Here is a 24298-nt window from a genome sequence, read left to right on the forward strand (position 1 = left end):
CACACACACACACACACACACACACACACACACACACATTCACACAAACAAGCACATCACATACACATGACAGGTACCACCAGCAGCTCCGACCACATTGAGACTGTCACATAAATAGCAATCTGAAGTGAGGTAGGGTTGGGAGGGACAGCAGGATATGATGTGGAGAGAGAAGATTGCTGTCTGGTGGTGTGTGGGTGGGAGAGGAGAGTGCTGTATAGCGGTGTGTGGGTGGGAGAGGAGAGTGCTGTATAGTGGTGTGTGGAGGGAGAGAAGAGTTATGTGTGGTGGAGTGGGCAGGAATAAGACGACGGCTTGATGAGAATGCCAGTTGCAGCAGCAGGAAGTGGGTTGTCTGTGTTAGGGGGGGGGGGGGGGGGCGAACAGGAAGCAAAAATGTAGAGGAGCAGGCAAGACGAAAGGATGAGGGTGCATTGTTGGAGGACAGCACACAGTGAGGCTGAGGGCCTGTGGAAAGGAGGGAGGTGGTGATAGGACAGAGGGGACGAAACTGTTAGATGGTGGATGTGGGGACAGTAGATTGAGGCCAAGATAATATCAAGAGCGGAGAATGTGTTGTAAGGATAATTCCTGTTGTTGTTGTTGTGATCTTCAGTCTTGAGACTGGTTTGATGCAGCCCTCCATGCTACTCTATCCTGTGCAAGCTTTTTCATGTCCCAGTACCTACTGTAACCTACATCCTTCTGAATCTGCTTAGTGTATTCATCTCTTGGTCTCCCTCTACGATTTTTACCCTCCACGCTGCCCTCCAATACTAAATTGGTGATCCCTTGATGCCTCAGAACATGTCCTACCAACCGATCCCTTCTTCTGGTCAAGTTGTGCCACAAACTTCTCTTCTCCCCAATTCTATTCAATACTTCATCAGTTATGAGATCTACCCATCTAATCTTCAGCATTCTTCTGTAGCACCACATTTCGAAAGCTTCTATTCTCTTCTTGTCCAAACTATTTATCGTCCATGTTTCACTTCCATACATGGCTACACTCCATACAAATACTTTCAGAAACGACTTCCTGACACTTAAATCTATACTTGATGTTAACAAATTTCTCTTCTTCAGAAACGATTTCCTTGCCATTGCCAGTCTACATTTTATATCCTCTCTACTTCGACCATCATCAGTTATTTTACTCCCCAAATAGCAAAACTCCTTTACTACTTTAAGTGTTTCATTTCCTAATCTAATTCCCTCAGCATCACCCGACTTAATTAGACTACCTTCCATTATCCTTGTTTTGCTTTTGTTGATGTTCATCTTATATCCTCCTTTCAAGACACTGTCCATTCCATTCAACTGGTCTTCCAAGTCCTTTGCTGTCTCTGACAGAATTACAATGTCATCGGCGAACCTCAAAGTTTTTATTTCTTCTCCATGAATTTTAATACCTACTCCGAATTTTTCTTTTGTTTCCTTTACTGCTTGCTCAATATACAGATTGAATAACATCGGGGAGAAGCTACAACCCTGTCTCACTCCCTTCGCAACCACTGCTTCCCTTTCATGCCCCTCGACTCTTATAACTGCCATCTGGTTTCTGTACAAATTGTAAATAGCATTTCGCTCCCTGTATTTTACCCCTGCCACCTTTAGAATTTGAAAGAGAGTATTCCAGTCAACATTGTCAAAAGCTTTCTCTAAGTCTACAAATGCTAGAAACGTAGGTTTGCCTTTCCTTAATCTTTCTTCTAAGATAAGTCGTAAGGTCAGTATTGCCTCACGTGTTCCAGTGTTTCTACGGAATCCAAACTGATCTTCCCCGAGGTCGGCTTCTACTAGTTTTTCCATTCGTCTGTAAAGAATTCGTTTTAGTATTTTGCAGCTGTGACTTATTAAACTGATAGTTTGGTAATTTTCACATCTGTCAACACCTGCTTTCTTTGGGATTGGAATTATTATATTCTTCTTGAAGTCTGAGGGTATTTCGCTTGTTTCATACATCTTGCTCACCAGATGGTAGAGTTTTGTCAGGACTGGCTCTCCCAAGGCCGTCAGTAGTTCCAATGGAATGTTGTCTACTCCAGGGGCCTTGTTTCGACTCAGGTCTTTCAGTGCTCTGTCAAACTCTTCACGCAGTATCATATATCTCCCATTTCATCTTCATCTACATCCTCTTCCAATTCCATAATATTGTCCTCAAGTACATCGCCCTTGTATAGACCCTCTATATACTCCTTCCACCTTTCTGCTTTCTCTTCTTTGCTTAGAACTGGGTTTCCATCTGAGCTCTTGATATTCATACAAGTGGTTCTCCTCTCTCCAAAGGTCTCTTTAATTTTCCTGTAGGCAGTATCTATCTTACCCCTAGTGAGATAGGCCTCTACATCCTTACATTTGTCCTCTAGCCATCCCTGCTTAGCCATTTTGCACTTTCTGTCAATATCATTTTTTAGACGTTTGTATTCGTTTTTGCCTGCTTCATTTACTGCATTTTTATATTTTCTCCTTTCATCAATTAAATTCAATATTTCTTCTGTTACCCAAGGATTTCTACTAGCCCTCGTCTTTTTACCTGCTTGATCCTCTGCTGCCTTCGCTACTTCATCCCTCAAAGCTACCCATTCTTCTTCTACTGTATTTCTTTCCCCCATTCCTGTCAATTGTTCCCTTATGCTCTCCCTGAAACTCTGTACAACCTCTGGTTCTTTCAGTTTATCCAGGTCCCATCTCCTTAAATTCCCACCTTTTTGCAGTTTCTTCAGTTTTAATCTACAGTTCATAACCAATAGATTGTGGTCAGAGTCCACATCTGCCCCTGGAAATGTCTTACAATTTAAAACCTGGTTCCTAAATCTCTGTCTTACCATTATATAATCTATCTGATACCTTTTAGTATCTCCAGGGTTCTTCCATGTATACAACCTTCTTTCATGATTCTTAAACCAAGTGTTAGCTATGATTATGTTGTGCTCTGTGCAAAATTCCACCAGACAGCTTCCTCTTTCATTTCTTACCCCCAATCCATATTCACCTACTATGTTTCCTTCTCTCCCTTTTCCTACTACCGAATTCCAGTCACCCATGACTATTAAATTTTCGTCTCCCTTCACAATCTGAATAATTTCTTTTATTTCATCATACATTTCTTCAATTTCTTCGTCATCTGCAGAGCTAGTTGGCATATAAACTTGTACTACTGTCGTAGGTGTGGGCTTCGTATCTATCTTGGCCACAATAATGCGTTCACTATGCTGTTTGTAGTAGCTTACCCGCATTCCTATTTTCCTATTCATTATTAAACCTACTCCTGCATTACCCATATTTGATTTTGTGTTTATAACCCTGTAGTCACCTGACCAAAAGTCTTGTTCCTCCTGCCACCGAACTTCACTAATTCCCACTATATCTAACTTCAACCTATCCATTTCCCTTTTTAAATTTTCTAACCTACCTGCCCGATTAAGGGATCTGACATTCCACGCTCCGATCCGTAGTACGCCAGTTTTCTTTCTCCTGATAACGACATCCTCTTGAGTAGTCCCCGCCCGGAGATCCGAATGGGGGACTATTTTACCTCCGGAATATTTTACCCAAGAGGACGCCATCATCATTTAATCATACAGTAAAGCTGCATGCCCTCGGGAAAAATTACAGCTGTAGTTTCCCCTTGCTTTCAGCCGTTCGCAGTACCAGCACAGCAAGGCCAGATCAGTCAATCATCCAGACTGTTGCCCTTGCAACTACTGAAAAGGCTGCTGCCCCTGTTCAGGAACCACACGTTTGTCTGGCCTCTCAACAGATACCCTCCGTTGTGGTTGCACCTACGGTACGGCTATCTGTATCGCTGAGGCACACAAGCCTCCCCACCAACGGCAAGGTCCATGGTTCATGCACAATTTGGAAAAGTTAGTGGTGGAGGGGAGGATCTAGATGACCTGGGTAGTGAAGCATCCATTGAAATCAAGCACGTTATGTTCAAATGTCTGTTGTGCCACAGGGTGGTGTACTGTGCCCTTTGCCACAGTTTAGTGGTGGGCATTCATCTTGGTGGATAGCTAGTAGGTAGTCACACTACTATAAAAAGCTGTGCAACAGTTGAAGCAGAGCAGGTATGACAAGGTTGCTTTCACAGGTGGCCTGGGCTTGATGGAGTAAGACAAGCCTGGACTGGAATAGGAAGTCCTGAGTGGGTGGAGTGAGAATTTTTTGCACCTGGGGACTTCCACAGGGATATGATAGCAGTTTTTCCCAGCCCCGATCTATGGTAACCTATTAGCTCACATCCACCATCCAAATATTACCCCCCCCCCCCCCACCCCCCCCCCCCCCGTCCTATCACCTCCTTTCTTTCCACAGTCCCTCACCCTCACTGTGCGATGCCCTCCGCGAATGCCCCCACCCGTACTTTCCCCATTCCTGCTCCTCTCCATTGCCACTCCCAGTTCCGCCCCACATCCCACCTCCCGACACTGCACCTGGTAGTCTCATCAGACTGCCATCTAGTGTTCTAGTCCCTGCACCTGCCACCAGACAGTGCTAGAACTCTTTAGTTCTGGCCATGCCACCTTTAGTGAGTTTTATGATGTATGTTAAATGCTGGTTTACATATTGTTTTGGAAATCAGCTGTTTAGCGTATTTAGCATATTTAGAGAATGGCTAACACTTTCCCTGTACTTATCTTCCCTCCTAAATATAATAAACTGGATCTTCGAATATTTTTGTGAAAGACTGATCTCCACTGTATATGAATATGTATAGTAAACCCAGGTTTGCAAAGCATGGTCTGGTGATCACTGTCATACCTGTATCACAGTAATCTGTGTGTGGTATAAAAATCAAGAGATGTTGGATTAGTGAGACGAATTAGAAAGATTTTATAAACCTTCCTAAGAAAAGTTTTAGTCTTCAAGTTAGGATTATTGATGAAATAAATGTATTTTGAGCCACAATTTTTGGCAGCAGACATCATTTGGGGAACCTGCTTATCATGGTTGTATCAAATTTGCTTCGATTAAGTGAAGCTCTTTCTGAGGTGGCTTAAGTTGTCTTCACTTCTTGTGGGAACTCCATTGACCCTTGAATTTCCTCTTTGACATAGCACATATTAAACAGCATAGATTATTTATACTCAGGCTTACAAGAAGAGCCTGGGCATCCGGTTCCTCTTGAGAAAAAAGATCTGTAATAAAATATAACTTTATTGTTGACAGCAACAGAACAAAACGTGTAAGCCAGAATATGTATATAATCATTAAAAGAATAAACAGCTGAGTATAGGAAGGAGGTTGAATGTTTGTAATGGAAATCAAATATATTACGTTCAGCTAGATTAAAACGAAAACAAATTATGAACTTAAGTGGACGAGATAAGCCAACATGTGATTACCAATCAGATGTTTTTATTAGTCAGCTGATTAACAAACACCTAAAACAAGTTGTCTAGACATTTGTGAGTGTAAAAGAGGATTTTCAATACCTTGCTCTATATGAACAACTGTGTGACTCCCCTCTTACTGCAGCTCTACCATCACTTCACTTGCCTGCACTTTTCACTCTTGTGGCCACTCTCCAAAGTCTCCTACCTGTCTTACCCTGTGCATCTTGTTCTTCTCCCCCCCTCCTCCTCTCTTCTCCTCCTCCTCCCCCATGCCTCTCACCCTTCACCTCTCACCCACCTCCCATGCAACTCGCCCTCTGCCACAATTTGCCTTTGGCATGCTAGCCTGGCCCCTCACATCACTTGCTATGTTTGTCCTATTTTCTTTCTTTTTTCTTACCAATCACGCTACTCAGTCTTTCAGTCTCCCTCACTTACCCTCTACAGTCACCCAACCTATTCTATTTCTATCCTTCTGAAATGTACTGAGCAAAAAAAAATTTTTTTTTTTTTAAATTGTCCCCATGCATAATGTAATAAAATTAGTTTCAATTATAAAAATCATTAAGTTATGGCTTGCTAATGTAGACACAAGTCTGATATAATACTCAGCAAAATGCTTGCTTGTAATCCGAGCATTAGAATGATTTAACATTTTGAACTAGGAAGGGGGGGGGGGGGGGGACGAAAAAAACTTTGAGTGTTGGATTGCATATGCTTTCTTTCTCTGAACATTTTCAAAATGAATGTGTCCTCTTCTGAGAAAGTGGCTATAAACATCTAAATGAATAGAAATTCCACTGAAATTGCAGCAATAAGTTTGCCCCTGCTTTTAGTTTCACTGTTAGTGTAGGATGTAGATTGAAATCATGGTTTATTTTGTGTTTCATTGGGTGTAACCAGTTCCTTTTGGCTCTTGTTCTAAGTATACATTAATGGTGCAACCATGCTGTTGGCACCTCATTGCTCACCAGAAAGAAGCTCTTACCTGGCATCTGGTGGTTACTTAAATTTACCCTCAATATGTTTGTGAAAATACATGTTTGTCTGTGATATGTGTAAGACTTCAGCTGAAATTATACAAAATGCTTTGTCCAAAGGTCATATGGTGCAGTTAGCTCAGGGGCCCACAAGAAGTGTAAATGGTTGTGATAACATACTCGACCTCTTGACAAGAAACAATCTTAGAAGGAACCCCTTGAATGTGAATCACAAGTTCAATCTTTATTAAGGCTTATTTGATAGTGTTGTGTTAACAGTTGTGACAGGCAAAATGTTAGCTGCTAATAACTCACCATATGTATCAGGAAGGTGACAGAAGTGAGTGTCCATGAGGTGCAGAAATCAACCTTCTATGGGATATATGTGGTACACTTCACCAAACTGACATCTTCAGCATTCAAGAAATGTTCAGAACAAACCATTAATGTGCACCATGAACACTGAATGAAAAATTGTATGCCACAGTGGTCATAAAAGTTTACACCATCAAGATCAAAGGCGAACTCCTTGGGAGTCATTCACTGTGCATGACATTCAGCTAGGTGTCCAGTCTTACGGGATTGCATGTAGAATCATGTTGGTGTAACTGGGTAATGAGAACTGATGGAATGTGATGGCACGAAACTGAAAGCGAAGCAGTCTATTGTAGAGCTTATCGTGAAACTGGCTATCCTTAAAGGAGTAACTGTAGATAGTGCAATAATATACTGAGGTGGCAAAAGTCATGGGATACCCCGTAATATTGTGTTGGATCTCATTATGCCCAGCATAGTGCAGCAACTTGTCGTGGCATGGAGTCTGCAAGTCATTGGAAGTCCCCTGCAGAAATATTGAGCCATGCTGCCTCTACAGCCATCTATAATTGCAAAAGCATTGCTGGTGCATGATTTTGTGTGCAAGCTGACAGCTAGATTATGTCCCATAAATATTCAGTGGAATTAATGTTGGCCAGTGAGGGTGGCCAAATCATTCACTCACATTTCCAGCATGTTCTTGAAACCAGTCGCAAACAGTTGTGGCCTGGTGACATGGCACATTGTTATTTGAGAACATGAAGTCCATGAATGGTTGCAAATGATCTCCAAGTAGCTGAATATAACCATTTCAGCACAGTGATTCATTCAGTTGGACCAGAGGACCTAGTAGACTCCATGTAAACACACTCCCCACAATTACGGAGCAGCCACCAGCTTGCACAGTGCCTTGTTGAAAACTCGGGTCCATGGCTTTATGGAACCTGCACCACACTCAAACCCTACCATAAGCTCTTACCACCTGAAATCGGGACTCATCTGACCAGGTAACGGTTTTCCAGTCATCTAGGGTCCAACCAATACAGTCCTGAGCCCAGGAGAGGCGCTGCAGGTGATGTGGTGATAGCAAAGGCACTCGCATTGGTAGTCTGCTACCGTAGCCGTTTAACACCAAATTTCACCGCACTGTCGTAATTGTACATTTGTTATACATCCCATATTGATTTCTGCAGTTACTTCACAAAGTGTAGCTTGTCTGTTAGCACAGACAAATCTACACAAACACTACTGCTCTCAGTCATTAAGTGAAGGCTGTTGACCACTGCATTGTCCGAGGTGAGAGGTAATGCCTGAAATTTTGTATTCTTGCACCATCTTGACACTGTGGTTTTCAGAATTTCATCTTGACATTGTGGTTTTCAGAATTTCATCTTGACACTTTGGTTTTCAGAATTTCATCTTGACACTGTGGTTTTCAGAATTTCATCCATATGTCCAGCACCAACTACCATCCCATGTTCAAAGTCTGTTAATTCCCATCGTGTGGCCATAATAACTTCGGAAACCTTTTACATGAATCACCTGAGTACAAATGACAGCTCTGCCAGTGCACTGCCCTTTTGTATCTTCTGTATGCAATACTACTGCCAGTTGTATATGTGCATAATGCTATCCTAAGACTTTTGTCACTTCTGTGTATGTTTTATGGGCATGGAAAAAACAAACATCCAGAGGCTGAATTTGTCAAATGGTTCCAGGTGGCATGAATTGCAATGTCATACATTTTTCTGGAGTGATAGTATTCTAAAGGAGTATGATTCTTATATGCAGACCGGGAATCAAGTAAAAGCATGTTAGCATGTTATTTGGACCAGCTATTGTCCAAAAGCAGTGCTCATACTGTAGTTCTTGTTCTCTTACCCACGTTTTCCCATGCTTGCTTGCTGTGACATAAATATTCTCCACTGCTCTTGCAAAGTCATGCATGTGAGAAAGAATCATAGGGGAACGGAGCACCTCCAAATTCACACAGCACAATAAATAACTTTGGAGTTAATTTACCATCCAGATTAACAGTCAGTATAATTGTGTACAGGTGCGTTAAGGCAATGACGTTAGTTGACCGTAATGCAAGTCTCTTCGTCAAATAACTTACGGGTTTGCTGCCGAGTGACGTCATCGACCACTGCCAATATTTTGACAGGAGCACACCCTGCCATTCTCAAGGCACCACTGCACGGAGGAAGCAATGTGCATGGGAATTTAATACCTCGGTTCACAGAGGAGAAAAAAGGAAGATACCCCACACATAACAAGTAACCGCAGAGTCAACACACAAGCAAGGATAACCAACATCAGAAATATCGACAGTGACTATTTATCAACAGGTGAGGTAGCACTAATTCTGTCCCTCTGTTTTTTGATGAGAGACAGAGCTGGATTCCAAGCAGCATTTAAACCAAATCCACCATCTCTGTTTATAAGGTTGCTTGATAGTTTGATTTTAACAGCTTCCTTAATAACACTATCCCAATAGCTGGACGTGCAAGCCAGAATCTCTGTGTTGTTGTATTCCATAGGATGACTGGTCCTTGTTTCTCCTCTGTGAACCGAGGTATTAAATTCCCTTGCACATTGCTTCCTCCGTGCAGTTGTGCCTTGAGAATGTCAGGGTGTGTTCCTGTTGAAATATTGGTGTTGGTAAACGACATCACCCGGCAGCAAACCCGTAAGTTATTTGAACATTCAGTTCGCCAGGAAAAGTTAAGGTCTCAAACTCTCTTGGTGCTTCCAATTTTCAGGGTTCCTTTCAAATGCATTTTCTCTTCAAATTTCAATTGGTCAGAGTCAAAAACAAATTACTTACTGAATGATGGGATAAGTTAGTTTATCTCATCTACACATTTTCGGTTCAGTTCTGCAGTATGCTGTGCATCGTCAAGCTGACACTTTGTTTGAAATTTAGTTATGTTACATCTTCCAACACTATAGCACTCTTTGAAGTTATGCAAGAATGCACTGCTTCCCTGGAACTCACTGTAATCTATATGATGCACAATTTGATGTGCATAACATAGTAGGTCACTATCATTCAGATCCTGTAAATTGTATCAAGCATCCTTGAAACACGCAAACTCCAGTTTTTGTAACAAGTGCATCTTGTCCTCCCTTGACTATCCATAGTTTTTCTTATTGCTGTGGATGTATTCGAAATCTGTTCGTAATTGTTCTTTTACTACGGTGTGGATGATCTTCCAAGCACATAATTATGTTCAGTATCCACTCCTTGGACGACGATTGTCCTTTGCTACATTTCACTGGAGATTGGGTTTATGGCTTGTTGTCTGATAAGGATGATGAACTACATGGCTTGACACCTGTATCAGTATCACTTTCTCTTGTTAAGCCAGGATTGTCATCATTGTACTCCCCGTGTGCATTGTCCACACAGTGAAATATATGCAACACCACACATTCCACTGACTCATCTGCCACTACTTTCTCACTCTGCGAAATTTTCCTTTCTGGTGAAATTTCAACTTCAGTAACGGTTCTTTTAGATATAATCCAATGTTTTCTTTGTTTATTGTTGCCATTGCTCTGTTTTGTATGGACACCACTAGCACTGTATCACTGTTGTTAGTTTCGCATCGACTGAGCAGTTCAGCTATGCTCCATAGCCTCAAGCTGTACCCATCAGTGGATACCTCCAGTGTCAGCCCCTGTTGCCATTAGCAGCCAGTATTGTGGTTGCATAGCGGACAATGTGTAGAGCGTCGAATGCCTTAAATATCATTGACCTTTTGCGACCTCGCTCTCGGGGTTCTTTGTTAGGCAAATAGACCGTCATAATAGATACATGAATTAGTGGTAAAATGTCACTGTAGCAAGACTGAATACCATTAACTTCCAAACCATTAAAAACAAATGTCAAATGAATCTAAAAAAGCAGATAAAAGTTTGAGAGGCTTCCTAAGAGACTGTCTCCATTCCTTCCAAACAAGTATGCAAGTGTAGAACATATGTGGCTTGAACTCAAATAAAAATTCAGTTTAGTACCAAGTAAATTAATGAGAGATGAAGCTGTTCCCATGTGGTACACAAAACGGGGTAGAATGTTGTTGCAGAAGCATCAGAAAAAATGTGCCAAATTTAAAAGAATGCAATATCCCGAAGAACTGTGAAGTTCTACAGACACTCAAAATGTTGTGTGGATTTAAATGCCATATGCTTTTAATAATTCCCAAAACCAAAATTGTCTCAAAATCTGACAAAACCCAAAGAGATTTTGGTCATGTGTAAAGTACACCACAGGCAAGACACAAATAATAACTTCACTGGGTGATAACGATGGTAGTGTTACTGATGGCAGCACCACTAAAACGAAAATACTAAATGTGGCTTATCAAAATTCATTCATGAAAGAAGATGAATGAAGTAGGTATTTCAGAATTTGAATCATAGTTAACGTAGAAGTAGATAGGTATCTTCAGTGTACCGAAGCAACTCAAATCACTTAATAGAGGCAAATGCTCCAGAGCAGACTGTATACCAATTAGATTCCTTTCAGAGAATGCCAGTACAATAGCCCCTTACATAGCAGTTGTATACAACCTCTCGCTCGACAGAAGATCCCTGCCTAAAGACTGGAAAGTTTGGCAGCTCACAACAGTATTCAAGAAAGAAAATAGGAGTAACCCACTGAATGACAGACCGATATCACTGACGATATGCAGTGGGATTTTGAAATATACGCTGTGTTTGGACATTGTGAATTCCGTCAAGAAAACAATCTATTGACACATAACCAGTATGGACAAAGAAAATACCATACTTCTGAACAAACCTGGCTCTCCATTCACACAAGGTAGAGAGTGCTGTCAACAGGGGATCTCAGATTGATTCTGTACTTCTGAATTTTCAGAACACTTTTGATACCATTCCTCACAAGTGGCTTCTAATCAAATAGTGGAAACTCCAGGTTGCGGAATATCAACAATATTGAAAAAGGATAGATTGGTACTCACTGTAAAAAATGACACATTCTGTAGCAGACAGGCACAATGAAAGGACTGTTACACACTTAGCTTTCAGCCAAAGCTCTCATCAGAAAATGAAGCGCACACACATTCATGCAAGCAAGCACATCTCATGCACACCTGACCACCATATCTGGTGGGGCAGGGAAGAAGTAGGGATAGCAGGGTATGTGTTGGGAGAGGGGAGGGAGGGGGGGGGGGGGGGGAAGCTGTCTGGCAGAACATTTAGGGACTAGCTGTATGTATGGCGAGATTGCTAGGTGTAGTGTTGGGAGCGTGTGAGCTAGGGAGTGGTGAGGGGAGCAAAAAAGGCAAGGGGCAGAAAGGGGAAATACAGATGGGTGCATTGGCAGAGGGCTGCCTACAATGAGGGTGAGGGGACGTGAATAGGGAGGAGGTGGATTCTGTTGGGTGAAGGGTGTTGGGACAGTAGGTTACCACAGGTTGAGGCCGGGATAATATCGGAGTGGAGAATGTGTTGCAAGGATAACTTCACATCAGCACAGTTCAGTGAAGTTACTGGTGGATAAGAGGGTCCACATGGCCTCAGTTGTAAGGCAGCCATTGAAAGCAAACATGTTACATTCAGCTGGATGTTGTGCCACAGAGTAGTCTACCATGCTCTGGATGGTGGCCATTTGCCCTGATGGACAGTTGGCTGGTAGTCATACCAACATGGATGGAAAGCTGTGCAATTAGTGCATCAGAGATTGTATATGACATGGTGGCTTTCACAGGTAGCTCGGCCTCTGGTTGGGTATGGTCAGCCTGTGACAAGGCAGGAAAAGGAAGTGCTGAGAGGGTCGATTGGGCAGGTCTTGCACCTGGGTCTTCCACAGGAATGTGATCCCTGTGGCAAGGGTTTGTGTTGCGGTCGCATAGGGATAGACTGGGATGATATGCATTGTGAATGGGTGACAGATACCACTTCAGGAGGGGTTGTAAGGAACTTGAGTATGATGTTAGTCATTTCAGGCACTGATGATGGATAATCAAAACCCAGATGAAGGATGTGATTTAGTTGTTCCACTCTGGGGTTACATTGGGTGACAAAGGGAACACTCCTTTGTAGCTGCTTCTTGGCTGTGGTGGTAGGATTACGTTGCATGTGGTACATGTCTTGGGAAATTTGTTTGCGGACTAGGCCTAAGGGACAGTGCTCTAATGCAGTAAAAAGACTCTCTCACCCTTGTAATTAAAATATCGGGTGTTCTGAGATGTTGGGGAGCCAAGTATTTCTAGAATTTACCCCGAAATTCTCGAAGCAGTACAGTGCCTCTCTGTAAAGGGCTTTGAGACCCTCAGCATACTGGGCAAGGGAGTTCTTGTCACAGCACATATGCTGTCCCCAGATGGTCAGGCTGTATGAGAGGGATTTTTTGGTGTGGAAGGAATGGCAGCTGCTTAACCCTAGGATGCATGGTGCCAAAAACACACATGAATGCATATGCAGGGCCTCCAAGGCTCTGCCCAAATTACAATCTTCCTCTTTTCATATAATCATTCTTTGGAGTTAAATTTATTTCTGTCAAATTTATTGTCATATTGAAAGATTCCTAAGATACAGTAATAGGATCTGGTAGGCCTCATTAACATTTTATTAATTGTTTTAAAAAAACTCTTAAGTGTGAATTTTTATTAGTTACATCCATTTACATACAACATATACAAATAATTTTATTAATTCACTTATAAGTTGCAATTTACATTTTATAACATTTATTACAACCAATTTCTTCAATTAAAACATACTCATTATCCACAATATTATGTAAATAGGCAATATTTTGACAAAAAGTTATTATTCATTGTTCACATAAAATTGCATTTTTCTTAGTTTTCAACATGTGACAAACAAGAAGCACAAAGAACACCACTATGTTCCTTACAAATGTTGGTTTTACACTTAATGCATCTCATAGCACTTTTCCTGTGTTTACTATATGGACAATAATTGCATCTTCTTCTTTTTCCTGAAACAGGTAGTTGGTTCGGCAGTATGATATCTTTTTGAACACCACGTCTTTGCATGACATCAACGATTTTCTTTGGAAGATTAGGGATCTGAATACGATGTTCCATTAGTGGTCTTACCATTTCCTCTGCTAAATCTCTTAGGAACAAACGCCTTTCATCACTTCTTCCTCTATAGTATGTCAGATGTTGGGCAGAAAATAAAATTTCACTGCTCATTGCTGCGACGTCCAATATATTCATCCATAATGCAAATGGCCGTCTTGTTGTTTCTCTTGCAAGTTTAATAACAAATTTTCTGGTCCATTTGATCTACTCCACCCTTTGTAGAGTTATAGAACTTTATTATATCTGGTTTCTTTTTTTGCATGAGTTTCATCAATGTTTCTGTCGTGATGCAATGTGCTAATGAGAACAACAGACTTTTTCTTTTTGGGAACGTAACTCACCATTGTAATGTCACCTCCAAATGCGAGCAAATAGGAATGAATCGCTCTTGAGGCAGCAGATGGTTTCATCTCATTAGGAATTTCTGGTTTATTTTGTTTGATTGTTCCCACCACTGTAATTTGCTTCTGAAGCATCTCTTCTGTCAGCTGCACACTAGTAAAGAAGTTGTCAACAGTAATATTTTTTGACGATCCTTCAATGCTTTTAGCAAGCTCTTTCACCACATTCAATCCAAGATTTTTCTGAATAGGTTCATGGGGCTTCCTTCCTGTGTAAACAATTCCGTCTAAAGCATATGTAGATGTAGCACCACATAACCAAAATATTTTTATGCCATACTTGGCTGGTTTAGAGTGCATGTACTGGGTGAAGCTGCATCTTCCACAGAATGGGACTAGCTGTTCGTCAACTGTGAGCGAATCATTGGGAATCGTTCTATTTCTACACTTGTCAAGAAATAGTTCCCATACATAGCGAACAGCTGCAAGTTTGTCATCTGCAGATCGAGCTTCATGGGTACGCCTGTAATCATTCTCCTTATATCCTCGAATCTATTTATTGACATGGTGGCCTTATATGTAGGATTTGCCTTTTCATCCAAGAATAATTCTCTAATAGGACATTCCCAACTCTTCTCAACACCAGAAAGCAGTAAAAGATCAAGAAAACCTTCCATTTCAGAAAGCGAAACATTTTTCCACGTTTTACCACATAAAGCAGCCACTCTTCTGCGTTCAATATTTGTGCAGTTGATGATTTCCTCTAGTATTTCCTTGGAGATGAAATAGTCCCAGGCATCCTTCAGTTTACAGGTTTTCAAACCACGGGCTGGACCAGTTGCCTTCTTTACGATACGGGAGGACGACAGTTCAATCCCGCGTCTGGCCATCCTAATTTAGGTTTTCCATGATTTCCCTAAATCGCTCCAGGCAAATGCCAGGATGGTTCCTTTCAAAGGGCATGGCCGACTTCCTTCCCCGTCCTTCCCTAATCCGATGAGACCGATGACCTCACTGGCTCGTCTCCTTCCCCAAAACAACCAACCCCCTCTTTACGATATTATGGACAGGCGTACAAAAAGTTGCAGGAGGATCTAATTTTCAAATAGTTCCATTCCGACTAATGTATGTGTGGTCTACTATACCTGTTTGTGGTGGTTCTTCATTTTCAGACTCTGATGAAGTAATATTATCGGAAGGACTGTCATCTGCCTCAATATTCACATCTGGAGGTTCATTGGCTGATTCTTCACTACTTGCATCTTCAAAAATATTTCCTTCCTCGCAAGAATCATGTTCTTCAAACCACTGAGCCATAGCAAAAAGTGTGTCTCTCGAACAGCAGCTTGTGCAGCACTAAACGAGTCATACTCGTAACAATATGGGCCTTGCAGCAACAAACAGACTACGGTAACAATGAGGCTGACAAGAGCCGCACAGGATAACAATACTATGCAATAATAAAACATTTGATAGCAAAAAGATCAATAATACACCGACATTGCCAATATGTGAAAGTAGTGTGTATTATTTTTTAGTTATACTATCACTACTATAGCTTCTGCTGCTGTTGGCACTCCTGTTGCTGGAAATACCACTACAGTTATTGTTGAATTAATAACTGCTCCCAAACAAATGTTGAAGGCAATATAGGCTAAAGAACATTTATAAATGTGTGAGGGCTTCTGAAGCCCTGCTTATGCATTCACGGTGTATGGGTAAACATATTGAATTATACAAAAAACTTAAAAAGGTATCTTGTTCAGACTTGATAGGAGGAATGTCACAGCGTTAGTGAAAGAGTACTGGAAAGCAGTTTGAAATCAAACAAAAAAAATTACAGAATTTTTTAAAAAAATGAAGACATACAAGGGCCTCGGAGGCCCTGTATATGCATCCTAGGGTTAAATGCAGGTACTGTTCGTGGTTGGTGGGTTTATGTGGGCAGAGCTGTGATGGAGCCATCAGAGAAGAGATGGTCAGCATAAAGGATGGTGACGCATTGGTTGACGAGGACCAGCTGAAACAGATGGGGGAAAAGGTTAGGAGGGGGTGGGGGAGAGGGAGGAACATGGTTGGATGGCCTGGAAAAGGCAGGGTTCAGTGTTGAGATTGGGTTGGCTTTGGTTGGAGGGATTGGCAGCAAAAAAAGTTTTTCCATTGCAGGCATAGGAAAGTAGGTCTTTGACAAATCCAACATGGTTAAACATGGCTGTAGGGCTAAAGGTGATGCATCTGGAGAGGACTGAAACTTCTCTGGGGGCTTAGGATTTGGTGGAAAGGTTTACAGCAGTGTTCTGCGAATTTTTTGGCTATGGATTTAGTGGCATGTTGTTAGGGAACTTCGGGGACCTGGCAAGTGGAAAAGGTCAGCTAGGTGGGGTCTGGGTGTTATGAAAGGCTGACAAAGACAAACACTGTGCATTTTGATAGTGATGCACCAAGATGGTGGTAGTATGTCGGCAGGTTGGATACTTTATGTAACTGATGTTTGGAATGTTCCTCCAAGTGGTGGAGAGCAAGCGATTCAATTTCAGAGATGTGATGAATGTAGTCGGGATTACACAGTTGCAGTATCTTTCAGAGGTGATTCTGGGATGCCTGTGTCATGAGATATATTTCTGCAATGAGGGCCTAGGACTGGCAAAATCTGATAAGGTGAAAGTCATTTTGAAAGGAAAGGTGGGATCCAGAGAAAGGAATTTTCATGGTTAGGCCATTGGAGGTGATTCAATGGTTTAGGCAACAGTTAAGGAACAGAATGTGAGACTGGGTTTTAGCCAGGGCAAGGAATATTTTTCTGAACTGGAGCAGAAATATGAAGCATGGTCTATTGTGGCAAGGATGGCATTGAGGTAACAGGTATGATGGGGAATTGGAGAAATGAAGGTGTTTGATTGTTGCCAGGCAGCTGCCCCACATGTATGAATGTGTGTGTGTGTGTGTGTGTGTGTGTGTGTGTGTGTGTGTGTGTGTGTGTGTTCCCTTTTCTGACCAAGGCTTCAGCTCAAAGCTAAATATGTAACAAACCTTTCATTTCCCTGTCTGTGGCTCAATGTGTCATCTTTATGGTGAGTAGCAATCTATCCTTTTCCTAATTGTTCTAACCAAATAGTGTGCTTATGGGTTATCATCTCATTTGTCTGCCTGGATTCATAATTTCCTGTCAGAAAGGACACAGTCCACAGTAACTGACAGAAGTGAAATCCAGTTTTCCCCAAAGAACTGATACAGGCCTTCTGCTATTCCTGATCTATATAAACAATTCAAGAGATAATCCGAGCAGCTCTCAAGATTGTTTGCGGATGATACGGTCATGTATTGTGTAGTAACATCAAAATTAATTGCAAAATTATTTAGATGAGATATCTGTATGGTGCAAAACGTGGCAGTTGCCCCTAAACAATAAGAAGTGTGGGGTCCTCTGCATGAGTATTAAGGAGTCTGCTAAATTTGTGCTATATGTTTAATCTCTCAAGTTTGAAAGTTGTTGATTCAACTGGATGCCTAGAGATTGTTGTTACAAACAACTGAAATTGGTACCATCACATTGAAAATGCGGGAAAGATGAACCAAAGACTGCATTTCATTGGCCGTACGCTTACTAGATGCTATAAATCTACTAGCGAGACTGCCTACACCACACTTGTCCATCCTCTTCTGGAGTATCACTGTACGGTATGGGATCCTTACCAGATATAATTGACAGAGGACATCAAAAAGTTAAAATCAGGGCAGCTTGTTTTGTATTGTCCCAAAATAGAGGAGAGAATGTCACATATAATGTGTGAGTTGGAATGGTAATCATACAAACAAAGGAGTTTCTAGTTCTCGTTGCAGCGATATCTTTTTACAAAATTTCAGTCGTCAACTTTCGTCTCCAAATGCACTATTTATTTTTTCCAGCCTCGTCTACGTAGCAAGAAATGACAATCATAGTAAAATAAGAGAAATAAAAGCTCTTGCCAAAAGCTGTAGGTATTTGTTTTTCCCAAGTGCTATTCAAGAGTGGGACTTCCCAGAAATAATCCAAAATTCTCCTTGCAAACCCTCTGCCAAGCACTTAAACATAAATTACAGAGTAGTCATGTGACTTTCAATGTTCACTTGCATTAGTGTAAAGTGAAAATGTTCTTGGCATTGCCGAGGACAGTAATAGTTACTCGTTTGTGCAAAAAAAAAAAAAAAGTGATTACTGGCAAGAAGAAACAAGAGAAGGTATGGGCCCACTCTTTGAATGCAGAACGTCCACACTATAGACCTTTAGACCAGTTCTACAAACAGCTCAAAAATTATTCAGTACACTTTTTCAGACAGTCACGAATGTCACATCAAATTTTCTAGTTTATTTTAAATATTATTATACCATTTACATTTAAAGATTTTGCCTGCAACGCTATTAATGCAATTCCTGTGGAAGAGTGATTGTTAGGACTGCTCAATGCGAAGTAATATCCACATTCAAATTACGTACTACATCACAAAGTAGAGTTTCGTCTTGACGTACAAGCAGTGAGACTGTAGAATAAGTGTACACTTATTATTGATTTTGAAAAGGTGAAGTGTTTTTGTGTCAGATGTTGTTTGTTCGGCTCAAATTTGTAATATTGTAGGTTTTCATAATTTGGCTCGGCCAAAGAAAAATATGTAAGGACTATCGTATGTTTTTCTTACAGCTAACTATATGTATAAAATAGTGAAATATCATAAAAGTAGCACATAAAGTATTGCTTTGTGGACAGTTACAGGCACAGCAGCAACTAAATCAGCAAAAACAGCAAGAGCATCAGATGCAACAAGAAGAACAGCAGCAAGAGCAACAGCTGCAGCAAGCCCATCAGTTTCAGCAGCAACAACGTCACCATCAGCAGGCACAACTGCAGTCCCAGAAGGAGAAGACGCAGACACAGCAGCAGGAATCTAGCAGTGCCAACATCCTAAGCTCCAGTGGGAGCCACAGCCAGGCTACTGGTCCTGTGAACACAGATACCCCAGCTCCTCCACGTTCAGGAGCATCATCCCGCACCACGTTGGAGCCCAATGGCATTAGGCCTCGAAAACCGTGTAACTGCACCAAATCCCAATGTCTGAAACTGTAAGTGTCAGCATTTTGATATATCTTACATTTGTATTTTTTATTGCAAATTTTTGTATTGCCTTTTTTTCCCAGGAAATAAGACTTACCTATGTTCTTGCGGTGAAGTATTTGTATTAATGGAGATAAAATGAAGCAAGTAATATTTAAATAAGACAAAAATGCCATTGGTTACTAGCAGATTAAAAGTTGCCTTAGATTGGATGTGTTCAGAAACCCCTTTAGTAGTTACTGAATTTTCATCGACACTGTGTTCCAAGAAAAGGAAACATTGATTTCGGTAAACTTTAGTGTACTGGTTTGGGGCTTTCGAAAGTAACTCATGTGGAAGTATTTAGGTCAGAATATTTCAATATTCAAAATTTCACTCAAGTACCAGGAACAAGTAGAATTATTTGTCACTTGTCCAGAATAGAGCAAGCTATTCCCAGAAAATAACCCTTTCATTATCCACCAGGAGGATGAAGCTGTCTAATGAGAGGGAAGGGACTCCTATCTTCTCCTCTTCTTCCTCCCACTCTCCCTTCCCCCATTCCCTCCCTCCTTTTTCTCACTTCCATATCTGCACTTAGGGCCCTGAGCTCACCTAATCTGTATGAGGAGGGACCACATCTAACCGGCACCCATGTGGCCCTACCACCATAACTCCATGCCCTAATAAAAGCCAGCAGAATCAGGAGATGCAGACATTGGGCTGCAGAACAGCCAGTCCTAATCTGTACCAGACTTGTATCTGGATATGCCTCCAACTGAATCTAAATTCCACGGGGAGGAGGTTGAGAAATAGAAAAGAAAAGAGAAGAAACCAAAGGTGAAAGCCGACCCAGCAATCCTAGCATATCCGAATCCTGTCTACACCACTTCTGAAATCATGCAGTTGGAATGAAATGCTTGCTCTTGCTTTGCTCGGTGCTTAGCAAACTTGTCCTACATCATTATTGAGCCTGTCGTTTGAACAGAATTGATCCTGAAAGAGCTTGCAGTGTGGTGTGTACATCGGTCCTTGAGACCACCTCTAGAGACCAGATACCACTTAGTACCACAGTAGAAGTGGTGGCAGTACGAATACAAAAGAAAAAGAAAGAAAGAAAGAAAGAAAATTGAATCACCCTTTGCACCATCTGTCCTACTTTCCTGAGCGAGAGATGACATAACGTGAGATCATCAGTTTTATTTAACAGCTGCCCTAGGTTTCTTTTACTGGGTTAGTTCAATATCCATAACTCTTTGTGGGGCAGCTCTAAGATAACGAACCTTAGCAACTTAGGGGCTGTTCTAACATCACTACATGGGTCAACTCATTAGTGCAGTTGTTCTTAAATCTTGATTCCATATACTAAATATTATCCCACTCAGTTTAGTATACCACATGCATCCCTATCAGTAATCAACCTTATGGCCTGTAGCTCTAGTTCTGACCTTTCTATTCAATGAAAGGTTCATGATGTCATAGTGACTTCTTCCTGATCATTTCATCCCTCCTACATTGGTACTCCACTAGAGGCCCCCTGCTATGGTTGTTTAAGATTGCTAACTGGCACATTAGCCTTCCTCATGGGACTGTTGAAGAGAGCCTCAGACACAGTTTTTTGCTCAGCCAAACTAGTGATACCATTTCATAAAGATCCCTACACATATCACCACCCTTCTGCAGCCAGTCCCATGGTGGATGCAAATCGCCTTGGCACACCACCTGTCAAAAGACAATCCTGACATCATCAAAAGTACTGGAAGCAGAGCCCACTATCCTATAAAACAGGAATGCTGAAAAAACAATGTGAAATTGTACCTTTCCCTCATAGATAAGGGCCAAATTATAGTGTCCTTGTGGTCAACAAGGAGCAGCTGATATCCCATGCATCTGTAAGGATGCCATAGAGAAATCTGACCCTACTATCATTGCGGATTATATACCATTGCACTTCACTCCAGCATTGACATCTGGCAGCTATCAAGAAGTTCTTCCAATGCAAACAAAGGCTTGTATTCTTCATTTCATATCCACCATGAAAAAAACGTTTGCTCTGTCAAACAATAACAGGGCACAGTGCAATGCCACTTTCATGTTCCTGTGACCAAAATAGCGTGTTATTTATGCATTATTTTGATCATGGCATCTTGGATTTATGGACTAATACCAGGTTGTATAACTTATCGTTCATTTTTGTAACTTTCAAAGATGCTGTAAAGGTATTTTAATGATTAATCACAATGTAGGAAGTGCACATCATCCTCAGGTCGTGTCTTCGTGTGCTGCTTCTTGGCATCATTATCTTACCATGTTTTTGTTTATAGACCTTAGTCCAGTATTCTACTTGCTGTCTTCTAAGCCAGTTCTGTACTTACAGTTTGATCATAGCCTTGGTGATTGTCATGACAGGTTCCAGTCCAATGACTGGAGTCTTTGCCCCCCATTCTGGCCAATCTGTTGGCTTGTTCATTGCCACTTATCTGTGAGTGGCCAGAAACCCACACTAGGTTTACCGTACTGCTTTCCCCTAGTTCCATCAGAGCCCTGTGACATTCTGCAACGATTTTACTAAAAGCCCCCTCGATGTCCAGGAAGATGCAGAGGGCTGTTTCGTGAAAGTGAAGTGCTTTTCCACCCTCACCGTGAGTTGGTGGAGAGCTGTCTCACATGATTTACCTGGTTGATATGTATGTTGGTTTGAATGTAGAGGAGCCCTAGTTAGCCTCCTCTCCCAAACATGTACATTAACCAGTTTTTCTAATGTTTTAAGAATGGAGAAGGACAGACTGATTGGTCTCATATCCTTGGCCTTGGTATGATCAATTCTCCCTGGCTCTGGAATAAAGACAACCTTCACTGCCCTCCAGACGTTGGGAATGATTCCTACTGGTAGGCTAACCCAGAATAACCTGCATAGAACTCTTATAAGATTCTCTCTTACCTGTTGCAGGAGAGCTGGAAAGATTCCATCTGGGCCAGGTGACTTGAATGGTTGGAATTTTCCCTCTGGCCATTGGATTTTACTGAAGTTGACACACTCCTTGGCTGATTCCCAGTCCTCTCTTTGAGTGCCTGAGAACCATTGTCTCTCAGGGAAAGCTTACTGTTCTATATTATCTGCCAGAGCATTTGAGGAAAGTGAGTTTTGAGAAGCAGTTCCAGTGTCTCATGTGCTGTCTTTGTATTTATCCATCCTCCTCCCTCAACGTATCTCCTGGATTAGTAGTTAATCTAGTGAGGATTTTGTGAAGTCTGGCTTGAGAAGCAATGCCTTCCACTTCCTCACAGAATGCCTTCCAGGATGCCTCCTTTGCTTGTCTAATTGCAAGGTAGTAATTGACAAGGGCCTCACGATATTTTGCCCAATGTCCTTTATGTCTCGCAAGGTTAAACAGTCTTTGTACCAGTTTTCTTTGTGTTTCCATGTTGTTATTCCATCAAGGCACACTCCTATTTGTGCATTTCTTGATGATAGAGCAGCTATCCTGGTATGAGGTCACTATGGCAGAGGTTACAGCCTCTGCTACGTCCTCAAATTCTACTGGATTCCTTATCGATGTTTTAATTTCCGATAAGCTTAAGTCAAGGCCCCTCCTATATGTCTCCCAGTCTGTTTTCCTGGGATTCCTATTCGTGTGGTCTGTCTGATTCGCATTTCAACCTTGAATTTAATATACATGTGGTCCCATGAGGATGGCTCTAATGCCACATGCCATTGTTTGACATAGCTGCCTAGCATCATGGAACCAAAGGTTATGTCAATTACTTCTTCCCTTCTAATATTCCTGAATGTAGGTAAATCACCTCTATTCAGGACCTCCAAGTTGTTAAACTAGAGAAATTAAAGAAGGTACTCACCTCTACTGTTGGTGTCCTTGCTGCCTCACACTTGGTTGTGGGCATTGGCATCACATCCAACCAACAGTTGGTCACCTTGCCGATGGCAAGCTTCTGTCAGTCTCCTCATGTCCAAAGGAGGAGGAGAGCTGTCTTCATAAGGAAGGTATGCTGAGGCCAAAACAATTTCCCTCATGACACCTTCCTCATATTGCTGCATTGCTGAAAACATTGAAGACTAATTTGGGGAAGTTGAGTCTGGGAAAATGTGATTTGTTTCATTATTAATTAAAATCTTCTGCTGCCCAGTCTAGAGCTCTTCAGGCATGTGGTCGACTAGGTGATATACCTGTGACCATTGTCCCATACAGAACTTTGAACATGGTTCAAGGAATCATCTTTCGCAAAGATCTTGTGCCCCAAATAGATGAGGAGCTCTGTACTAATCTCCATTTGTGATTCATACATTTTATTAGACATGTACAAAAAGGGTCCAAGGATAATCATACAGATACAGGTGCCTATATCATAACCTTTGAAGGAAGTGTCCTCCTGGAGAAAGTTAAGGTCGTGTTGTACAGGCGTGATGTGAAACTGTATGATCCACTGCCTTTGAGGTGCTTCAGATGTTTATGCTTTGGACACATTTCATCCCACTGCACGGCAGACTCAAAATGCAGCAACTGCAGCAACGAGTATAACCCTTGTGAACATCCACCTTAGCACATCAGCTGTGCGTAACATCACCCTCCACATTCACCAGTTTGATCAGTTTTCAGGAAGGAACAGAAGATTCAGGAATTCAAATCTGTTGACTGCCTGTCAAATATTGAGGCACAGAAGAAACATGAACACTTACCCCTTGTGAATATGATTATCAATTATGCTAACATCCGGTGCCCCCAGAGGTGCCAAATCCCCGCACATAGTTGGATTCTGAGTTGATATTTGTGGATGTGGTTCCATCCCCAGTGGTGATAGGCTGTGATCATATATGTGTAGCTTGCCGGTCCTTCTGGCTCCTTCACAGTTAACTTAGCCGCCAGTCATGTCATTGTTCAGTGGAATTGTAATGGATACTAATGTCACCTGCCAGAACTTAAACATCTTATGTTCTGTTCATCTGTGGTGTGCATTGGTCTCCAAGAAACACACTTCACTGATGACCATTTTCCAACACTCCGTGGTTATCGTGCATTCTGTCAGAACTGTGCTAGGCCCAAGAGGGCTTCAGGAGGGGTCTTTACTTGGGTTCATACAGATGTCATCAGTGAATGCTGTCCCCTTCATATCTCATTGGTGCAGGTGCAAACAACTGGAACGATTACCATTTGC

The 24298-nt window shown here is 41.7% G+C and overlaps 1 protein-coding gene across 2 annotated transcripts in view; it reads left to right on the forward strand.

Moving 5' to 3' along the window:
* The window catches only part of LOC124777430 (protein lin-54 homolog), a 283077-nt gene that overhangs the window by 173065 nt on the left and 85714 nt on the right, over positions 1 to 24298 (forward strand). Inside the window, exon 8 of one of the 2 annotated variants that reach the window (XM_047252830.1) lies at positions 18803 to 19155. In XM_047252830.1, the coding sequence (XP_047108786.1) occupies positions 18803 to 19155 (353 nt within the window). The remainder of the gene's footprint in view (positions 1 to 18802; positions 19156 to 24298) is intronic. The other variant, XM_047252831.1, reaches the window with a different exon arrangement.

Source organism: Schistocerca piceifrons, chromosome 2, assembly GCF_021461385.2.
Source record: "Schistocerca piceifrons isolate TAMUIC-IGC-003096 chromosome 2, iqSchPice1.1, whole genome shotgun sequence".
Classification (NCBI taxonomy): Eukaryota; Metazoa; Arthropoda; class Insecta; order Orthoptera; family Acrididae; genus Schistocerca; species Schistocerca piceifrons.